The 18,581-nt window shown below is 40.6% G+C and overlaps 1 protein-coding gene across 2 annotated transcripts in view; it reads left to right on the top strand.

The window, feature by feature from the left end:
* The window catches only part of UBE2F (ubiquitin conjugating enzyme E2 F (putative)), a 37,375-nt gene extending 19,388 nt beyond the window's left edge, over positions 1-17,987 (top strand). For both annotated transcript variants that reach the window (XM_081019559.1, XM_081019558.1), the window contains 5 exons: positions 1,227-1,297; positions 3,017-3,074; positions 3,676-3,708; positions 8,846-8,908; positions 15,988-17,987. In XM_081019559.1, the coding sequence (XP_080875685.1) occupies positions 1,227-1,297; positions 3,017-3,074; positions 3,676-3,708; positions 8,846-8,908; positions 15,988-16,038 (276 nt within the window). In that variant the 3' untranslated portion in view covers positions 16,039-17,987. The remainder of the gene's footprint in view (positions 1-1,226; positions 1,298-3,016; positions 3,075-3,675; positions 3,709-8,845; positions 8,909-15,987) is intronic.
* Positions 17,988-18,581: the final 594 nt, after the last annotated feature.

The following is an 18,581-nucleotide window of genomic DNA, read 5'->3' as shown; positions in this document are numbered from 1 at the left end:
TTGGCTCCCGAACATCCCAGACCCGGAAGTGAGTGTTCCAGTTTGTGAACGTTCTTTGGAACCCGAAAGTCCAACACGGCTTCCAATTGGAAGCTGTGCCTTGGTTTCCGAACATTTTGGAAGTTGAATGGACTTCTGGAACGGATTCCGTTTGACTTCCGAGGTACCACTGTACTGACTTTTCCTCTGGCAATAGAGCAACTTAAACTTTTGCCTCTGCTACTTGCAAATTGCCTCCTTGAATGCTAACCAGCAAATAAAGCCCAACGGCAGTAAATATTCTCTATGCAATGTGGATTTACAGTTGCAATTGATATTTTTTAACCCCCATTGCCAATTTGGTTTATTATAAAAAATTACAGACTTTCAGCTGTTTGCAATGAACAGATCAGACAAAAGCAATTGAAATAGCTCAACACAGTGGTTGCTTCAAGTGGGTTCCCCAAATTCAGCTGAAATTGCAACTTTTACTGGCTTCTCCAGTCTCACTATTATTCAACCCCTTCATGGCAAGCATCTTTAGTATTTAGTAGAGCAACCTTTCGCTGCTATAACCTGCTGCAAGTGAGATGCGTAGCCATACAGCAGCTTCCGGCAGCATTCCTGAGGAGTCTGAGCCCATTCCTCATGAGCAATGGCCTGTAGTTCAGTAATATTCTGGGGTTTGCGTGCTGCAAATCCCACCAGAGATTTTCTATGGGGTTCAAGTCAGGTGACTGTGATGGCCACTGTTCCTTTAACTTTGAACTTGTGAACTATGCTTCCAGTGGTGTCTCTAGGAACATTCAGTGCCCTCACTATCTTTTTGTACCCTGCTCCTTGTTTGTAAAGGGGGATCTTTTCTCTTAGCTTCTTGGACCATTCTCTTGACTTAGCCAGATTTCTAACATGCAGCCAAATTAGACAGTCAGCAAATTCCTAGCCAGCTCAGGTATTTCATATGTTCCAGCTCAAGCACACCTGGTGCAATTAATTATGTTGTCTCATTTTGAACTTATTCCTGCACCACAAACCTTGCTAGAAGATATGAGTACTTGATAGGAAAAGACATTGGCTACAAAACTGAGGATGGGTGCTGTCTGTTCTCTGTATAAGTAACTGGGGGGGGGGGCTGGGGTGGGCACACAGTGCAGATTTCTGGAGAGCGGATGTCCAATACAATGTGATCTCCTGATTTGTCCTTCAGCTTGGGCAGCTTTGTAATCTTATGTTTTATTTTCTGGCAGCCTCCCAAAGTGAAATGTTTGACTAGAATCTGGCATCCCAACATCACGGAGACAGGGGAAATCTGTTTAAGGTAATAAATAATTTTTATAGCTCACTTCTCTTATTCTGTTGTCAGAGTTAAATGCCAGTAGATGAAATGGCTATTTCTTGTGAGTATGTAGGAGGAAGAGAAAGAGCATAGATCACTGCCAAATGGCTCCTCCCCAAATGGGAATTACTATAGCATAAGTATGCATGAAAAGTTTCTCCTGGTTTGCTCAAACTCCACACCAGGCAGTAATGTTTGTAAAACAACAAACAAGCAAACCCCCCATACAGAAGCCTGTTTTATGATGGTCTGTAGCTGAACCAACCTGGCTAACGCAGCCACCTCTCTGCCAAGAGCTTTGTTTGCTTTAAATGCTGTGCTATTTGGATCTTGCTAACTATGAAAGAGCAAGTTCAACCTGCTGCAATAAAAGAAGAGAGGCTACAACATCTTACCAAGCTGAATGCACACAGGCATTTCCCACAGGAAAGGTGCCATTTCACTTTCCTCCCCTCACCTATGCACATGTGAGACACTGATACACACCATATTGAGGCCAGCAAAGCTTGGTGGGTCTCAATCAGCTGAAAAGGCCCAGCAGAGGAATAAGTGGGACTGGGCTTAGGCTCGCAGTTGCATTGCATTTGCTGCTACCAAGTGGGCAGGGAATCTCACTGAGGAAGAAAAGAAAAGAAAACGTGCAAGCCAGACTAAACAAACAATGAAGAAGAATCAGAGAGGGGATTCAAATGACTTGCACCCAGAACTCACCTTCTGTTGGTCACACATTCACTCACCACATACAGGCAGACACAAACCTCCCTTCCTCTCTCGATCTACCCAACTGCATTTCTTGGTCACCTTTCTCTCCCTTAAAAATGCATGTCCAGGCTACCAGATAGGCAGAGAAGCAATCAGGAAAACCATCCCAATTGCTTCTCCAACACTAAGACAAAAAACTTTTTGGGGTTTTGCAATCCCACAACAGCCACAAATGACCAGGGAACTCATCCCCATCACTTTCTCCAACTACCACACACAAAGTTATGACAAAAGCCCTTTGGGGGATTGCAAGCCCCCCCCCCCCCCGCAATGAATCGGTGGGTGGGGATAATATTTCCTTCTCTTCTCCAAAGTGACCAATAGCAGAGCCAACCAGTTGGGAGATGTGGATCCTGGAGGCAGAGGTCCCAGGGCTGAAAGGAGGGCTGACAGCAGAGCAGGGGGGCTGACTTCGCTTGGGCTGCCCATCCACCACCTCTTTGCCACACTGTGGTTTGCAGCGTCACCTGTCTGTGGCCAAGTGAACTGCAGTGAGACAACATCTTACAATTTTATATTAGTTAGATTCATTACCCACCCTTTACCACAAAGGCCCAGGGCTGGTTACTGCAATGTAAAATGCAACATTAAAAACAGATTAAAACAAATTGCAATCACAACCAGTTGATACAAAATTGTGGGAGCAAAATGGACTGATTGAATTAAGAACCTTGATGAAAGACACAATAGTCAGAATATATCACCAAATGATATGAGGTGGGACAAGACCAGCTGCTTACACTATTTGCCAAGTTTGTGTGCAGTCGCCTATATGTAGGGGTACACATACACACAAATGACTTTTCAGCTATTAATATCAAAATTTCTGTCATTCCTTAGCAGGCAGTTGTCTGTGTATTTAATTTGTCCCTTAAATCCTAGAGTAAGCAAAGCACATATGAATTCAGTGTATAATATGTATTTGCATCTTTATTTCAGTTTATTGAGAGAACATTCAATTGATGGCACTGGCTGGGCTCCAACTAGAACATTAAAGGTAGTATTATCTTAAACATACAAATGTGATCATCTTTATCAGGTGAAAACTTTCATAAATCAGAAACATTTGTGTAAATCTTCAGGGCAAATTTTAACAAATTTTTGTTATCTTGATTTGAATGGTGAATACATGCTCTCTAATAAGATTAGTTTCTTGCCTCTTCCAATAAATAAATGGGACCTAAATGTGATTTCATTGTTGTTGTTTTTTAACCCAAGCTGTATTTTTTGTGTTCTATGAAAGTTTTGATTTCTCTGAGGCATATGCCCCTGTTCACCTATGAAGTGGATGTGAGAGGTTGTCTCGTTAAGGCAGAAGGGAGTATTGGGAGAAGTGGGATAAAGCCTATTCCACTGTATGGTCATGCTGGAAATGGTTCGCTTTCCCCACCATAGGCTTTGCTTCATAGATACCTTGAAATCAAATGCTTTACATAAGGGTCGGGTGTTGTTGTTTTTTACATTCTTTATGGAAAGCTCAACATTTACTGAACATTTTGTGCTAGAATTCAATATTTTTGCATTTTGCCTTTGGTAAAAAATAAGTAAGAATGTGTTGTTCAACTTCTTTGACTGAATCCACTTCTTTTTCTTTTCAGGATGTTGTTTGGGGATTAAATTCATTATTTACTGTAAGTAACAAGTGCACTCACTGGCTGAGATCTTTTTCAGTTGGCCTCATCACACTTGCCCTTTGCAAAAGAAAACAGTGCTTACAGCTTCTAGAAGAGTTTCCATGTGAATTTGTTGCCTCAAAGGTGTCGTAGGGCCTGAAATATCACCATCTTATTTATGATTGCATAAGGTTCAGTGAACTAGAGTCTCCTTGCATGCACTTGATTAGGTAGACTAAAGCTTATGCCCTAATGAAATTACTTCTCTTCAGAGTGTTACAAGACTCTTTGTAGTCCTTATAAACATCAGGAGCCTACTTCCCCTAGCAAATCACATTGACAAGAAAGTATGTACTCTTCTCAGGTATTTTGGCACCTAAGGTGAACTACAAAATGGTGCCTTCCTCCCTGTTAAAGAAAAAGAGGAATAATGATCCACATTGGGATCTGCTGTCCCGGTGGATCCTGGGTCAACCCCGACTCTTCTGTAAATTTGGCGTTTTAAGTTTATGTTGTGGTTTTATTGGGCTCTCAGTTAACTTCTATGGATGTTACCTTATGTAAACTTCTGGGATGATAAGATCTAAACAAATCTGAATCTATGTACTGTTGCTTCTTTAAATTAACATTTCTGTAATCAAACGTTCATGCTATTCTTCTGGAAAGTAAAAGGAAGGATAAATAAGGTCTTAATTGCTTTTTTCCTTTAAAACATAGCTGTCAACTTTTCCCTTTTTTTAAGGGAAATCCTATTTGGAATAAGGGAATTTCCCTTTTAAAAAGGGAAACGTTGACAGCTATGCTTTAAAGTTATGTAGTTACAGCATCAGATGGAATATATTTCTGCTCTGCTGTCCAACTTGCAATCTGAAGTAGAGATATATGGTTTATATTTATGTCTTTGATGCTGGGAAATCTAATGATTATAAGGTATTGACGATCTACTCAGAGGAAGAAACAGTATCATTTTTATTCAATTTTATTAAAGGTTTTCAACATATAATAAAAACCAAACAAAGCTAATATTCAAAAAGAGCATAATAATATAAAGGGGGTGAAGGGGGACACACACTCTCACACAAAAACAAAATTTTATATTCTTTCAACCTTCTATCTTAATTTTCAGTTCACAAACATAAATCCACATCTTCCCAGCTCCCACCTGGGACAGTTCCCATCTTTATCCGCCTCACACCCTGAGAAAAACCACTTGATTCTGTCTCTCACACAGAGCTCTTCTATCATTTTTTTCTCTGTATGTACCTTCATATCATATTATCATCTCATCTCATACTTATAAGTAATATTATTTAATATCAATCAAAACAAACTATAAAAAACTTAAATAATAAGGGGGGAGAGGTACTTCCACCTTCTATCTGCCAATTATGTATAATGCAGTTGTTTCCAACATTTGGCAGATACACTCCATCGTAACTCCTAGCTGTAGGTGGCATGCGGCTTTCTGCCATCTGCTAATGGTATTTCTTCAAATTTCCTCTGCAGGCCTCCATCATCGCCAGTTCTGATACTCAATCAGTTCAATATGACGTTTCATTTTAGAATGTCCCAAACTAATATTTCTCCAGTTTCTTATGGGATACTTCTTTTTGTGGATTCCAGCACATCTCAATAAAATGAGAGTTCACATTTATTTGCCAAATGCTTAATCAATAAATCATAACCTCGTGCTTTTCTCTCCTGCTTTTCCAGTTTTTTAATCAATCTTCCTTCAGGAGATTGGCAACATTTTCATCTGACTTCTCTTTAAGGACGTTTCGATGTGAGCATTTTTTATTTTTGAATGATTTTCGGCTCATGAGCTTACGACAGGCACTTTCCCCAGTAATATTTTTGTATCTCTGTCTCTGCACCGCCATCTGCTGGGTTGAATTTATCCTCTCTTTCTGAGTCTTCATAATTCATTAAAAATGGGTCCTCTTGTTTTTCATCCAGACTCACATCACCTCCCATTTGTCTCATCTGCATTCCAATGTACGGTTACCATATTTTTTTCAGTGAATCAAGGGACACTTGTCAACTTCAGTGGATTTTGTATGGGGACTGATTTGTAAATCCGGGGACTGTCCCCAGGAAACGGGGACGTCTGGTAACCTTATTCCAACGTCTCTAACCATACTCCAAAATTCCAATTTCAACTGCATTAACTGCTCTTTAAGCATTTGTTACAAGAGGCCCAAAATCAGCCTTCATGATCACTGGATTTTTCTTCCAGAGCTGTGATGCAGCTGTAAATTCAGCCACCGTCTCTCATCGACTCGACACAAAGAAACGGCGAGTTATCAAGTACATAAATTATAGGTTGTAGACAGTTGAAAAGTCACAGTCTGATCTACATTTTTCAAAGTTATCAGATATTTAGAGCGTCTTGAAGATATTTCCAGCCTGTTACGATATTGTATATTATTTTTGTAGTCCTTAGCAATCTTTATCACTGGATGCTATTGACAGAGAGTCCAGTTTACTTTTCTTTCCAATCCATTAAAAATAATTAATGCAATGGAGATGCAAACCTGACGCCCTCGTTTCAGGGCGATTATTCGGTGTATGAGCTGCTGTAACTCCTTGTTCTAAGCGCCCCTTCCCCGGAAGTTTCACCTTCCTCCCCATAACAATGGGCGAGTGTCTCTTCAGAACTGAGTCTGGCTTCTTATTAACCTCTTATTAACAAATAATTATCCCTGATGGCAGACAAGCTAGCAGTGGATTCCCATCAGCTTCCTGTGCTCCACCAGAAGTCTGAAACAGCATCATTTTTAAACCTCCCTTGTAAATAATTATGCACCCAGGACTATATTTTCTACATCAAAGTTTTCTTTCTACTTCAAAGGCAGACTTTGTGAATTAACTGAACTGTGTGTGTCCTGCCCCAATTTAAGCACATTCTACAGTATAAACTCAGAAGAACCATGAGACATTGGAAAATGTAATGCCTGACAAGCTGTAGAATCTGCATACTCTGAACTCTTGGCAATTGGCTGTATATGTGCTTTACGAGGATTTATATTTCAAGAAGTATCCACATCTCCCCCCCCCCAAAAAAAGGTGTAAACAACAGATTATTTCAGATCACAAGTTCTGAATACTGCTCAGATTGAATAGGCTAATGACCTCTTCCCTCAGGCCTGCTGGTCCAATTAACTTGGGATGCCTTGGGCAGCTTTTATGTAAAAATAAAAATATCAGATGACCTGATCACATATAGCATGTGCAATTTAGGCCTGAGCTATGTTTTTAAAGCTTGTATAATATTTTATTTTTGTTTAAAAGACACCACATTTTGGGGATTTTTGTTTAGGGGATTTTTTAAAAAATACCCATAATGAGTGACTGTGATAGGAAGAAAAGCAGAATATGGGAGGTGCAATATTATACCACTTTCAGCACCAACCACTGCAAAAATAATTGCCAGACAATCTTCTGTTTCCATAGTGATCATTTCTTTCCCCTCCTTCTCACAGTGACTTAATTACTTTATGAGATTGTCAACTCTCAGGCTGCTTTGATTTGAACAAGGTTAAATTTTAGCCTTCATGCAAAAGAGTAGTAGTGTTTGTTGCAGAGAGCATTTTGGAACTTTGGACCTTATTGTCTAGTAAAACTAGCTAAAATTAGTCATATCTGAGACTGCAATCCTACACACACTTGGAATTAAGCCTCATGGAAATAGTGGAAATCCCATTGAAACCACTTAAGTCCCATTGCTTTCATAGGATTTATAGTTCACTTGTATACATATCTATTCTGAAGGAATTCATTCAGGTAAAAATTTATAGAACTTCAGCCTTATTTTAACTAATTTTAGCTAGATTGGGAGTGTTGCTTTCTCCTATAGGGTAAGTTGATCATTGTTTTTATTGAGTGAAAAGTTAATGGAATTATGGACATAATGTAACGTTGACATGGTTACTTGCTTGGAACTGAAGTATTGCTCACCCAGTTCTTGGATAACAGCATGTTTGCACATGCACACGCAACCTGCCGAATGGTGAACCTTTGTTGAAATGGAGGAGTGGGTGTTCATAAGCTGTTTGTCATAAGGCATAGCAACCTGATTCTTAAAGGCTTAAAGTAAAAAATTGCAGTAGGCTTCCCTAAGGGTTTTGGTTTGCCTTTAGGTTCCAGATTTATTTATCTAATTCTTATCCAGCTGTTGTTCTGCTCTAAATTCAATCTCTTTGGCTCAGTTACGTGTCACAGATCACCTTTGTTTGGTCATCATGAATGGGCTTAGTGCACTCCTTCCTCCCCTTGTACACTTCAATTCTTTTCCTCACTTCCTGGTTTATGTTAACCATAGTTTGCCAGAGTATATGAACTGGGCAAACAATGGTTGTTGCAAACCATAATTCAGCTCCAAAGCAGAGTTCAAAACTTGTTTGAAGCAGGTTTCCAGTGCTATTTTGGAGGCAATGTTAGTGTGGTTAGTCCATTGTTTTTACAATTGTTGGAAATCTGATCAATAAATTCTGTTGTCCGTTCCAACCTTGTAACATTAAAACAGCAACAGCAGTCGCCCAAGCTTTCTCGGTTATGATTCCAATACTATAGAATATTGAAAGAGATTGAAAATTTATTTACTGAGCTTTCAGAGGGTAAGAGATCTGCCTCTTCATTTTTCTCTGAGGCTACCAGTACAGCTTTGTGGGGTTTTAAATATATATTTCTGCTGTTGTGACCAGCTACTTTAAACCACTAGGGAAAGTGGTATGAAAGTGAAAGTATTTAAAATAAACAAGTGAGGGAAAGAATTGAGAGTGTAAATTGAATGGAAAGAACCCAAGGCACAGCCTGTTAACTTGATTGTGACATCTGAACCAGGTCTTTGCAAACACCTTAATAGTAAAACATTGGTATATAGCCTCTGAATGCTTAGATTTTCAATTTGTATAATGAATTTTCGTATATATAAGAATTTTAGTTAAATTCAATGGATGGGGTTCCAGAGATCTCATTGAGTCAGTCCAAGAGCTTGTACATTCTCTATGAGACATCTGACTCTTTTTTATGACATCAGACCATTATACCACATCATAAACAGTTTGCCGTGTGGTAGAAAGGGTTAGTTTCAAAGTTCATTTGTGTGATAGTTATAGCCAACCATTTTCTTAAATGTCTGTTTTTTTCTCTTCAGGATCTCTTGAATTTTGATGATCCTTTGAATATTGAAGCTGCAGAGCATCATTTACGCGACAAGGTGAGTAGCAATGTACTAAATATATTATCTTATGAGAATACGGCTCAATTTTCTAATCTCTTGTGTAGTCTTTGACAGGGAATGATTTCTGTGCATCAATATTTAACAAGCATCATTTAAAAAAGTATTCAATGGATCTTGGATCTACCTTCTCCACTGCACAATGATTTGGCATTAATGTTTGTGCAGGATCATAGAATCATAGAATCATAGAGTTGGAAGAGACCACAAGGGCCATCGAGTCCAACCCCCTGCCAAGCAGGAAACACCATCAGAGCACTCCTGACATATGGTTGTCAAGCCTCTGCTTAAAGACCTCCAAAGAAGGAGACTCCACCACACTCCTTGGCAGCAAATTCCACTGTCGAACAGCTCTTACTGTCAGGAAGTTCTTCCTAATGTTTAGGTGGAATCTTCTTTCTTGTAGTTTGGATCCATTGCTCCGTGTCCGCTTCTCTGGAGCAGCAGAAAACAACCTTTCTTCCTCCTCTATGTGACATCCTTTTATATATGCTGGATCTTCTCTTTCTGCCTGCAGGCCCCTGTGCCCACCCACCCCCCACTAGTGCCAGAGTGTTCGGTGACCCTCCACAGTGACTGGGAGCAGGAGCAAGGTGCAGTGGGTGGGAAGAATTGGGGAGGGAACACCCTACAAGCAGAAGTATATTCAACTTGTGCACTTGCATCTTTCTATCCAAACCACCATTATTATACTGTGAACTCTATAAAGTTTATTGTGTCATACAATAAGAACAGTAATGAGTTATAGCCAAAGAGAATCTGATTGTAGAATCTGATTGCACAAACAATTGTAGAACAATACTGTTGGCCTATGCTGTGGAAATCGATTCTTGGAAAATGGTGAAATATATTTTTGGGGAAATTTTTAATCATATTAATTTTTTAATCACTTTCTTTTAAAAAAATTGTAACTTAAATGTAGAAGTTAATGTAAGCCCATGATATGGCATATCATATTAAAGCCCATGAAGTTCTGAGATTGATATTTTTAGTTTTGAAATATCTCAATTCTGGGCTGAGCCTTTAAGGTTATTGTGTAGTCCGGCAAGGCCAAAGTTGCCAATTTTTTTAAATTTCAGACCCTCATAACTAAAAAACAGGATGAGATAAAAATGTAATTTTTTAGATTTAAACTTAGTTTTGATCATTCAACAAGTGTACAAAATATTAAGAAAATTGGGTTACATGAGGTAAAAAAATTAAATGGATCACTTGATATGGAATGACTCTGCACTGCTATCATCAGTACATTCTCTAGCAATTCTTGTGCTTTCCAGAACATTTTTGAGATTGAGTTTCAGTTTCTAGCACTAGACATAAAACTGCCTTTTCACAGTGAAATCCAGCCCAATACATAAACGTGCACAGGTGTTCAGGGTTTGGGTATCTCCTTACCACGCTTCAGAGATATTTTGCGGTGGTAATAGTGGTTCAGTAGCTGGCATGCACTTTTGCCTTAAGACTAATTTATTGGAATGTCAAGTTTTATCATTAGGACTAGGATCTAGGAGACCAAAGTTGAAATCCCTCACTGAGTTACCTTGGACTGTTCTGTGTGTCTCAGCCTAACCTGCCCCAAAAGGTTATTCTGAAGATGAAATAGGGAGGGAGAGAATCTCCTACAGCTTGGAGGAAAGATGGGACATAAATACATTTTGAAAGTAAGGGGTACGGGTGTGGGTATGCACAAGATACAACAAAATGTTGCAGTGTAGAGTCCTTCATGCTGTCTTGCACTCCACCCACCTTTCTAAAATAGGGATCTCTGCTGTTGCAGGGACTTAGAAGTAGGTGACACATCAGGCATCTGTTGAGTTTCTAGTGTGTCCTTTATAACTGAGTTGCTTTTTTATTTTATGAATTGTTTTTATTGCAGTGGTACCTTGGTTCTCAAACTTAATCCATTCCAGGCGTCCGTTTGACTCCCGAAACTGTTTGAAAATCAAGGTGTAGCTTCCAATCGGCTGCAGGAGTTTCCTGCACTCAAGCGGAAGCCGTGTTGGACGTTTGACTTCCGAAAAATGTTCGCAAACCGGAACACTTACTTCCAGGTTTGCAGCGTTCAGGAGCCAATTTGTTCGACAACTAAGCCGTTCGAGAACCAAGGTACCACTGTATATTACTTTCCTGGGACAATCAAAGCCATTTCCGTTAGCAGAAAGAATTACCGTATTTTTCGTCCTATAGGGCACACCGGCCCATAGGGTGCACCTCGTTTTTTTGGGGGGGGGAATGAATAAAAAAAAATTATTTCCCTTCCCAGCCCCCAGAACAGGCTGCTGCCCGCAAGCCTTGCGAGCCCGCGGGAACTCCCGCCAGGCGCGCAAGGCTTGCGGACACCTGTGCGAAGCACGGGGCGCCCTCCGGGGAAACACACATTTCCCCTTCATTTTTGGAGGGGAAAAGGTGCGTCCTATAGGGCGAAAAATACGGTATTCCATACCAACAATATAACCAGCATAATAGAAAACGATATTGAGAACAAAGGTGCAAGCAAGACATGTCTTACATCTTTTCCAAAACAACAAGCAAACCCCTTTTCTCAACTGTTCAGGAAGGAGGGCCCACAAATTCAGTTCTGCTACTATAAAGGTTTGCTGTCTAGCCACCACCATGCAAACCTGAACAGTAAGGCTTACTGACTAGTGACAGCAGAGAGGCCTCTGAGCTCAACACATTGAAATGTTTAGCCACAAAAGAGTATTATTTGTTCAGGGTGCATCATCAATTCTTAGACTAGCATTTACCAATGAATAAGCAATACATATCTCATGGCAGGAAAGCAAAAACACTTTTCAGAAGAAGGAGCTGCTATTTTGTGTATAATATGAATACCGCAGATAGCTGAGCAGAGGGGAAGGGCTCAAGTGTAGCTACTCTACTCTCTTATTTGTTTGATTTTGCCCTTCTTAATACTTTTTGTGATCATTGTGATGAATACCTTGAATCAGACTGAGATACCAAAAAAAGGGTTAATGTCTCCTAGGACCTGTTTGCCACGCTGTACGGCATGTTGCTTTGGCACTAAGGGGAATGTGAGGTCTCCTATATTAAGACAACCTGAAAAACGCTGCTTGTGCCTACATCTCTAGGAACACCCAGGGTATATCTTGTTGGATTTCAGCTTCAGTATTTTGTGTGTGATGCAAAGTGTACTACTCCTTGGCAATTAATATTTTTGGGGTGGGGAAGAAGGCAGAAGGTTCAGTTCATTACAAATCACAGTTAGTGCTAATGAACAAATTAGGTTGCATTGCACACCTGACAGTCAAGCACAAAGGGACCATCTGTCCAGTAGCTGTATGAATGTCCCTGTTTTTGATTCACTCACTTAGAACTTGTCACCTTTTCAGGAAGTTGTTCACAAGCAGCAGCATCTTCATGAGGGTTTCTGCTGTATTTAAATCGCTGTTTTTCTACTAGAAATTCAGATGCAGAACTTTAGAATTGCCAGTTGTTGATGAAAAGCAAAAAAGACTTTTCTGTAATTCACTTTCCACATCTCTAAGGCTTTTCAGTAACTTCACAGTACAGTGTAATCGCATCACACACACATTTTACTTGAGTGAATTCAATTACACATGCTCGACTCCACTGGTGGCAACGGCTTTCCTGGCACAGTTGCAGCACAGGAGAGGGAGATATTAAGGCAGGAGAGTACAAAGACGCCTGTCTCTCTCAGCTGCAAGACGAGCAGGGAAGTAGAGACAGCTGGAGAAGAAGAAACCCTAGTTCCATCAGCTACAAAACAAGTGGGGAAGCAACAGAGACAGGCAGAGGAAGAAGAACCCCAGCCTTCATTGCCTGCGGAAGGGAGGAGAGAGGCAAACAGAGATGCAGGCAGAAGAAAAAGGAATGGAGCTTTCTTTTACAAGAAAGACTTTTCTGGCCATCTGTATGCCCCACCTTCCTATAGCTCTTTATGGAGTAAGGACGCTCTGTTCACTTTCTGGTCTGTTTCTCTGGCTTTCTAGACTTCTTCTACAACTGGTAGTATCCTGGGACTATAATGCAGACGTATGCTTTGTAGTGGGTAGGAGGAGGAACGGTCTTCTGTTCTTCGGAGGAGAAGCAGCAATAATTACCTCCTCCACGTGTTAAAATCTACCCCACCACTTAGAACTCAGCAGAACATTCTTCCCTTGTAGCTCACCAGAACACAAGCTAAAAAACAAATTTGTGGGAGGGTATCCAGTGAAGACAAGCATCCACTGGGGACACAGAGCCGCCAGGAATTGAGACAAGGAGTTGCAGAAAAGAATCCTTGATCTCTGTTGTGGCACAACCTTAATAGTGCAATTTCAGCAACTAATATTACCAAAGTTTTGGATATCAGTTAGTGAAGTGTACTTAGAATTGGGAAGTGAAGCAATCATTCACCCGTTGCCATTTGGTAGCACCTGTCTTCGTGAGCAGGCTTCTCAACAATGGTGACCTTCAAAAGAAAAACAAAACCCCAATTTGATTGTACAAGGTGAGCTGTGGGTTAGCTTTTCACTTATCACCCCCCACTGGAATTAAATCTGAAATGACATTTGCTCAGATGTCTCATTGAAATGGTGAGTCAATCAATCAATCACTGGTTTTCAATAGCTTCTCAGTCTTTTGGCTAATAAAAAGTGTAAAAATCACTGGTTTTCATTTCATACTAATGCCAAAGTAGCACTATGTATGTTGCTTTGTGAATTACCATTTCAATAGAAGTGAAGTGTCTTATTAGTGCTATTAAGTTATAAATCAAAAATGAATATGTGAAGCTGGGTCCCATAATACAAGTTGGGAGTCAGGTAGATCTTGGGTCTGGACCCGTTGAAGTCCACTGGAACATACTATTTGCACGCCACCTCATAGAATCATAGAATCATAGAGTTGGAAGAGACCACAAGGGCCATCGAGTCCAACCCCCTGCCAAGCAGGAAACACCATCAGAGCACTCCTGACATATGGTTGTCAAGCCTCTGCTTAAAGACCTCCAAAGAAGGAGACTCCACCACACTCCTTGGCAGCAAATTCCACTGTCGAACAGCTCTTACTGTCAGGAAGTTCTTCCTAATGTTTAGGTGGAATCTTCTTTCTTGTAGTTTGGATCCATTGCTCCGTGTCCGCTTCTCTGGAGCAGCAGAAAACAACCTTTCTCCCTCCTCTATGTGACATCCTTTTATATATTTGAACATGGCTATCATATCACCCCTTAACCTCCTCTTCTCCAGGCTAAACATGCCCAGCTCCCTTAGCCGTTCCTCATAAGGCATCGTTTCCAGGCCTTTGACCATTTTGGTTGCCCTCCTCTGGACACGTTCCAGTTTGTCAGTGTCCTCCTTGAACTGTGGTGCCCAGAACTGGACACAGTACTCCAGGTGAGGTCTGACCAGAGCAGAATACAGTGGCACTATTACTTCCCTTGATCTAGATGCTATACTCCTATTGATGCAGCCCAGAATTGCATTGGCTTTTTTAGCTGCCGCGTCACACTGTTGGCTCATGTCAAGTTTGTGGTCAACCAAGACTCCTAGATCCTTTTCACATGTACTGCTCTCAAGCCAGGTGTCCCCCATCTTGTATTTGTGCCTCTCATTTTTTTTGCCCAAGTGCAATACTTTACATTTCTCCCTGTTAAAATTCATCTTGTTTGTTTTGGCCCAGTTCTCTAATCTGTCAAGGTCGTTTTGAAGTGTGATCCTGTCCTCTGGGGTGTTAGCCACCCCTCCCAGTTTGGTGTCATCTGCAAATTTGATCAGGATGCCCTTGAGTCCATCATCCAAGTCGTTGATAAAGATGTTGAATAAGACCGGGCCCAAGACAGAACCCTGGTTTTCCATTCTGAGTGGTATGAGATTCCAGGGGTTCCATGCACTTACCAACAGAAGCAAGCCAGCTGTTAGTTACACGAAGCAAGTGGAATTAACTCTTGATTAGGAGAAAACAGGATCTGCACAGGAGTGCCAGGCCTAATGAGCAGAGCAACTCCTCTTCGGTAGCAGAAACTGAAGGTCCCCACCTTCCCACAGCGATTTGCGTCCCCTCCTCTCCAGGGCTTTTCCCAAGCAATCTCTGACTGTGCCTGCAGTTTTTGCTCCTTCTGCTTTTGGGAGACCAGGGAGAGGGGAACTTGGTGTAGCAGGAGGGGCAGACAACCACACCTCTTCACCAGCTGGACTCCTCTCTGCCTCTTGGCCTCCTTCCTCTCCTGCTTCAGCTTCTGGTTCCGATTCTGGACTTCTCTCTGGCACAAACTCTCCCTGCTCACTAAACCCTGTTAACTCTTCAGCTTACAACACCTCCCAGTCGTCGCCTTCTCCCACCACCAATACCTGGGCTCTGAGCCGTCTTCCCTTTGGGGTTCCCCAGCTGGTTCTTCCTACCATTTGTATGCGTCAAACCAGTCTGTGACACCCAGGGTTCATGTTTCATTCAGAATGGGACACAGTGGAGCCTGTGGTGTCTTAATGATATATGGTTTACTTACACATATATACAACCTGAGCCTACAGCATCAACATCCCCAGATGGCCTTGCTTCTCCCATAGCCGCAACCTTTGATTCAAACAGAAATCAAACATCACTCTCTCTGGCTTCCTAATCTGCAACTTTTCTGCTAGCTTCTAGCTCACATCACTCAACTCTCAACTCTGGCCTTTTGCCCTAACTACCCATGAGTTGAAGGAGGGGTCCCTACCCATTTGCCATCTCGCACAGACCACCTTCCTTTGTCCCGTTCCTTAATGGCCCATCACCCAGGCCAGCACCTCACCAGGAAGCTCACCTGGCAATTAAAAGAATTAGAAGGGGGCCTGGGCATTCAGTCTTCGCCCCCCCCCCCAACCCTCCTAAATCTACTTTCCATGAAATACGGAAACACAAGCTTCAGATGTTTAAAGTTTCATATCTCTCTGCACAATCTAATGTAGTGAGTCATACCATTCTATTTTTTTACATGTATTGGCAGGCTGAAATGCGTATATTTCCAAGTGCAGATGCTTTCTTTCAGCAAAAATGTTACCAATATTTCTGCAGACAAATCTTTCTCTATTCCTCCCCCCCCCCCCCCACTGGTGTAGGAGGATTTCCGATCTAAAGTGGAAGATTACATTAAGCGCTATGCAAGATGATGAAGGGAGAAGGCAGGACCATGGATTGTGTATGCAATGTTGATTGGTAACTTGATAAAACATCAAAAAACCTGGAATGTGCTTGTTCTGTATCCATGTTGTTCTGAAGAAGATAACAAGCTTCAAAATAGTTCATGTCAAATGGTGAGTTCACCATCAATACAAGAAGAAAATTGTGTATGTTGGTTGGAGAAAAGGTTGTTTTCTTAACTCTTGACAATGTTTTCTTTTCTGAAATTGTACTGTATATCTGGAATTGAGATATGCTTGAAACTTAGAAGAAATCACTATTAATATTATTTTCACTCAAAAAATTATTCATGTCTAGTAAAAATTAATGGTATGTTTACTGGAACACTTAAAAATTGGCAATAAAATTGGTCTTTATAGAACTTTTAAGACGCATAAATATTTGCCTTTGCTGGAACTGAAAAAAGAGTCCTGCACTTGAGCAAAGGTAATTGCATAAAGCCAGTTTATACCTACTGTTGAAGTTCTTATATTTAATTTAACTTTTTAAAATTGCTGCTTTCTCTTCCTTTTTTGCCTACAGTGTTTTTAGTTTGCATTTATTGTGCAAAGCACTTACTGAACCCAAGGCTGATTCTATGGCCTACATATAAATGCAGTGTATTATTTTTAAAACCCAATATTTTACATGGAGGTGCAATGAAAGGGAAGTGTTTTTTTTAACTATCTTTTTAAATTTTAGATTTTGCTGTGGAAAGTTGATATTTCAGACTATTATATAATAAAGTGACATGAAGTTTCAAGTAATAACTTGGGAGAACTACCCAAAGCTCTAGCACCTAATCCATGAGAGCAACTTACTTCATGCTGCAATTTCATTATCACACTCTTGCAAACCAACTCTTCTGGGATAAAGGCATAGTTTATGAAGAGTGCTTTTAAAGCCTACTTAGCTAGCTAGCTCTATATCAAAGAATGTATATATCAGGTTGCAGCATGCCTGTTGGGTGGGAGGGTGCATGTACCTCAGGAACTAGTTCAAAGCAAATGCTACACACAATGTGTGTTTATTATTTTAGCCTACTTCTTCCTGACATGTTGATCACAGCTGATACTGTAACTGGCCTGGGAATCAGTTGAGAGAGCCATAGTCATCAAATTTTATTTAGGTTTCATACATAAAAGTGAAATGTATTTTGGGTTACTGTGATAAATTACCGCTAAAGCCAGAAATGAATAAATGTTTGTGTAGTTTCATGCATATGTTGTGCAAAACATTTCCTGCCTCAACAGTTACCTGTGCCATATGAAAGAATCCATTTAAATTAATCAGGTGCTTGTGAATTGCTATTATTGTAAAAACTGTAAACTTTGATAATGAAAGCCCTGAAATTGCACCATGATTTTCATAGATTTTATCAGTGTAAGACATTTGGCTGTGCAATTGTTACGATCTAGCCAAAGTTATATGCTTTTAGGTCCCATCGATTTGAATGGGAAATATTTAAACATAAGTTTAACTTTCCTTTTGCCATCAATGATACTTTAAAAGTACTTAACCTTTGGCGGGATTGTACCTAGTGTGTCTTAAAGATCTGTTGCAAAACATATAGTTCCTTAAACTTGCAATGCTGCTACTCAGAACTTGGGTAAATGACCTTTTCTAGTCACTGATGTTGGTGTGCAGAGTTGGGCCTCTGAGAAATTATTCAAAAATATTCCTCTGAATCTATAAAGCAATGTGTAATTTTATTGAAAAGTATGAAAGAGATTATTCCTAATCAGGGCAGTTTTCATGAGAAGCATTTTCCCCTTTCTTAAAAAGAAAATACTGAAACAGCAGGAAAGATAAGAGCCACTGCACATTCATCTTTGTAATCAGTAACATGAATATAGCCTGAAGGACTGTTTCCCCTGTTAAACATGTATAATGTGGAAATACATTTCTTTAGGTATGATTAAAGTTATCCATAGTTTTACCATCTGCTGATTTGTCCAATAAGTGACCATCCAATCATGTACCTGGGAAGAACTTTTCACCTTAAGAAAATATCCTAAAATGGGTGCTCAGTAATTCATGCTCTTTGATATTGTATTGGTGTCAGATACTCGTTTTGTAAAACAAAAAACTCTGGCCACACTCTGGACCTTGTTTTCTCAACTGGGCAGCAAGAGGGTGACCTGAAAGTAGGGGGATATTGACATCAGTCCCTTGTCATGGTCAGATCACTTCCTGTTGAGATTCAGGTTTTCAGCACCTTTCCCCCTCCACAGAGGTGGGGAACCTAGGAAGATGGGCCACCCTAAGAGGCTGGTGAATCCAACAGGTTTCTAGGTGGCTCTGGAGTGTTTTCCATCTGATATGATGCACTCCTGTCGAAGCCCTAGCTGACCTCTGGAATATCCAAATGATGTGGGCTGTTGACACTCCAGAGCGCCCTCTTCTACTTCATGGAGTTCTTTTGGCTCCCTGGTATATCCCAGAGCTTAGGCCAAGGAAACAAGATGGGAGACTGCTGGAACGCAAGTCTAAGAAAACTCCAATGCAATTGAAACTGGTGAGGGCTCCTCAT

The sequence above is a fragment of the Podarcis pityusensis genome (genome assembly GCF_964106645.2).
Source record: "Podarcis pityusensis genome assembly, chromosome: 1".
In the NCBI taxonomy this organism is placed as follows: domain Eukaryota; kingdom Metazoa; phylum Chordata; class Lepidosauria; order Squamata; family Lacertidae; genus Podarcis; species Podarcis pityusensis.
Note: the sequence above shows the minus strand (reverse complement) of the source record. Positions and strands in the feature narration are given on the sequence as shown.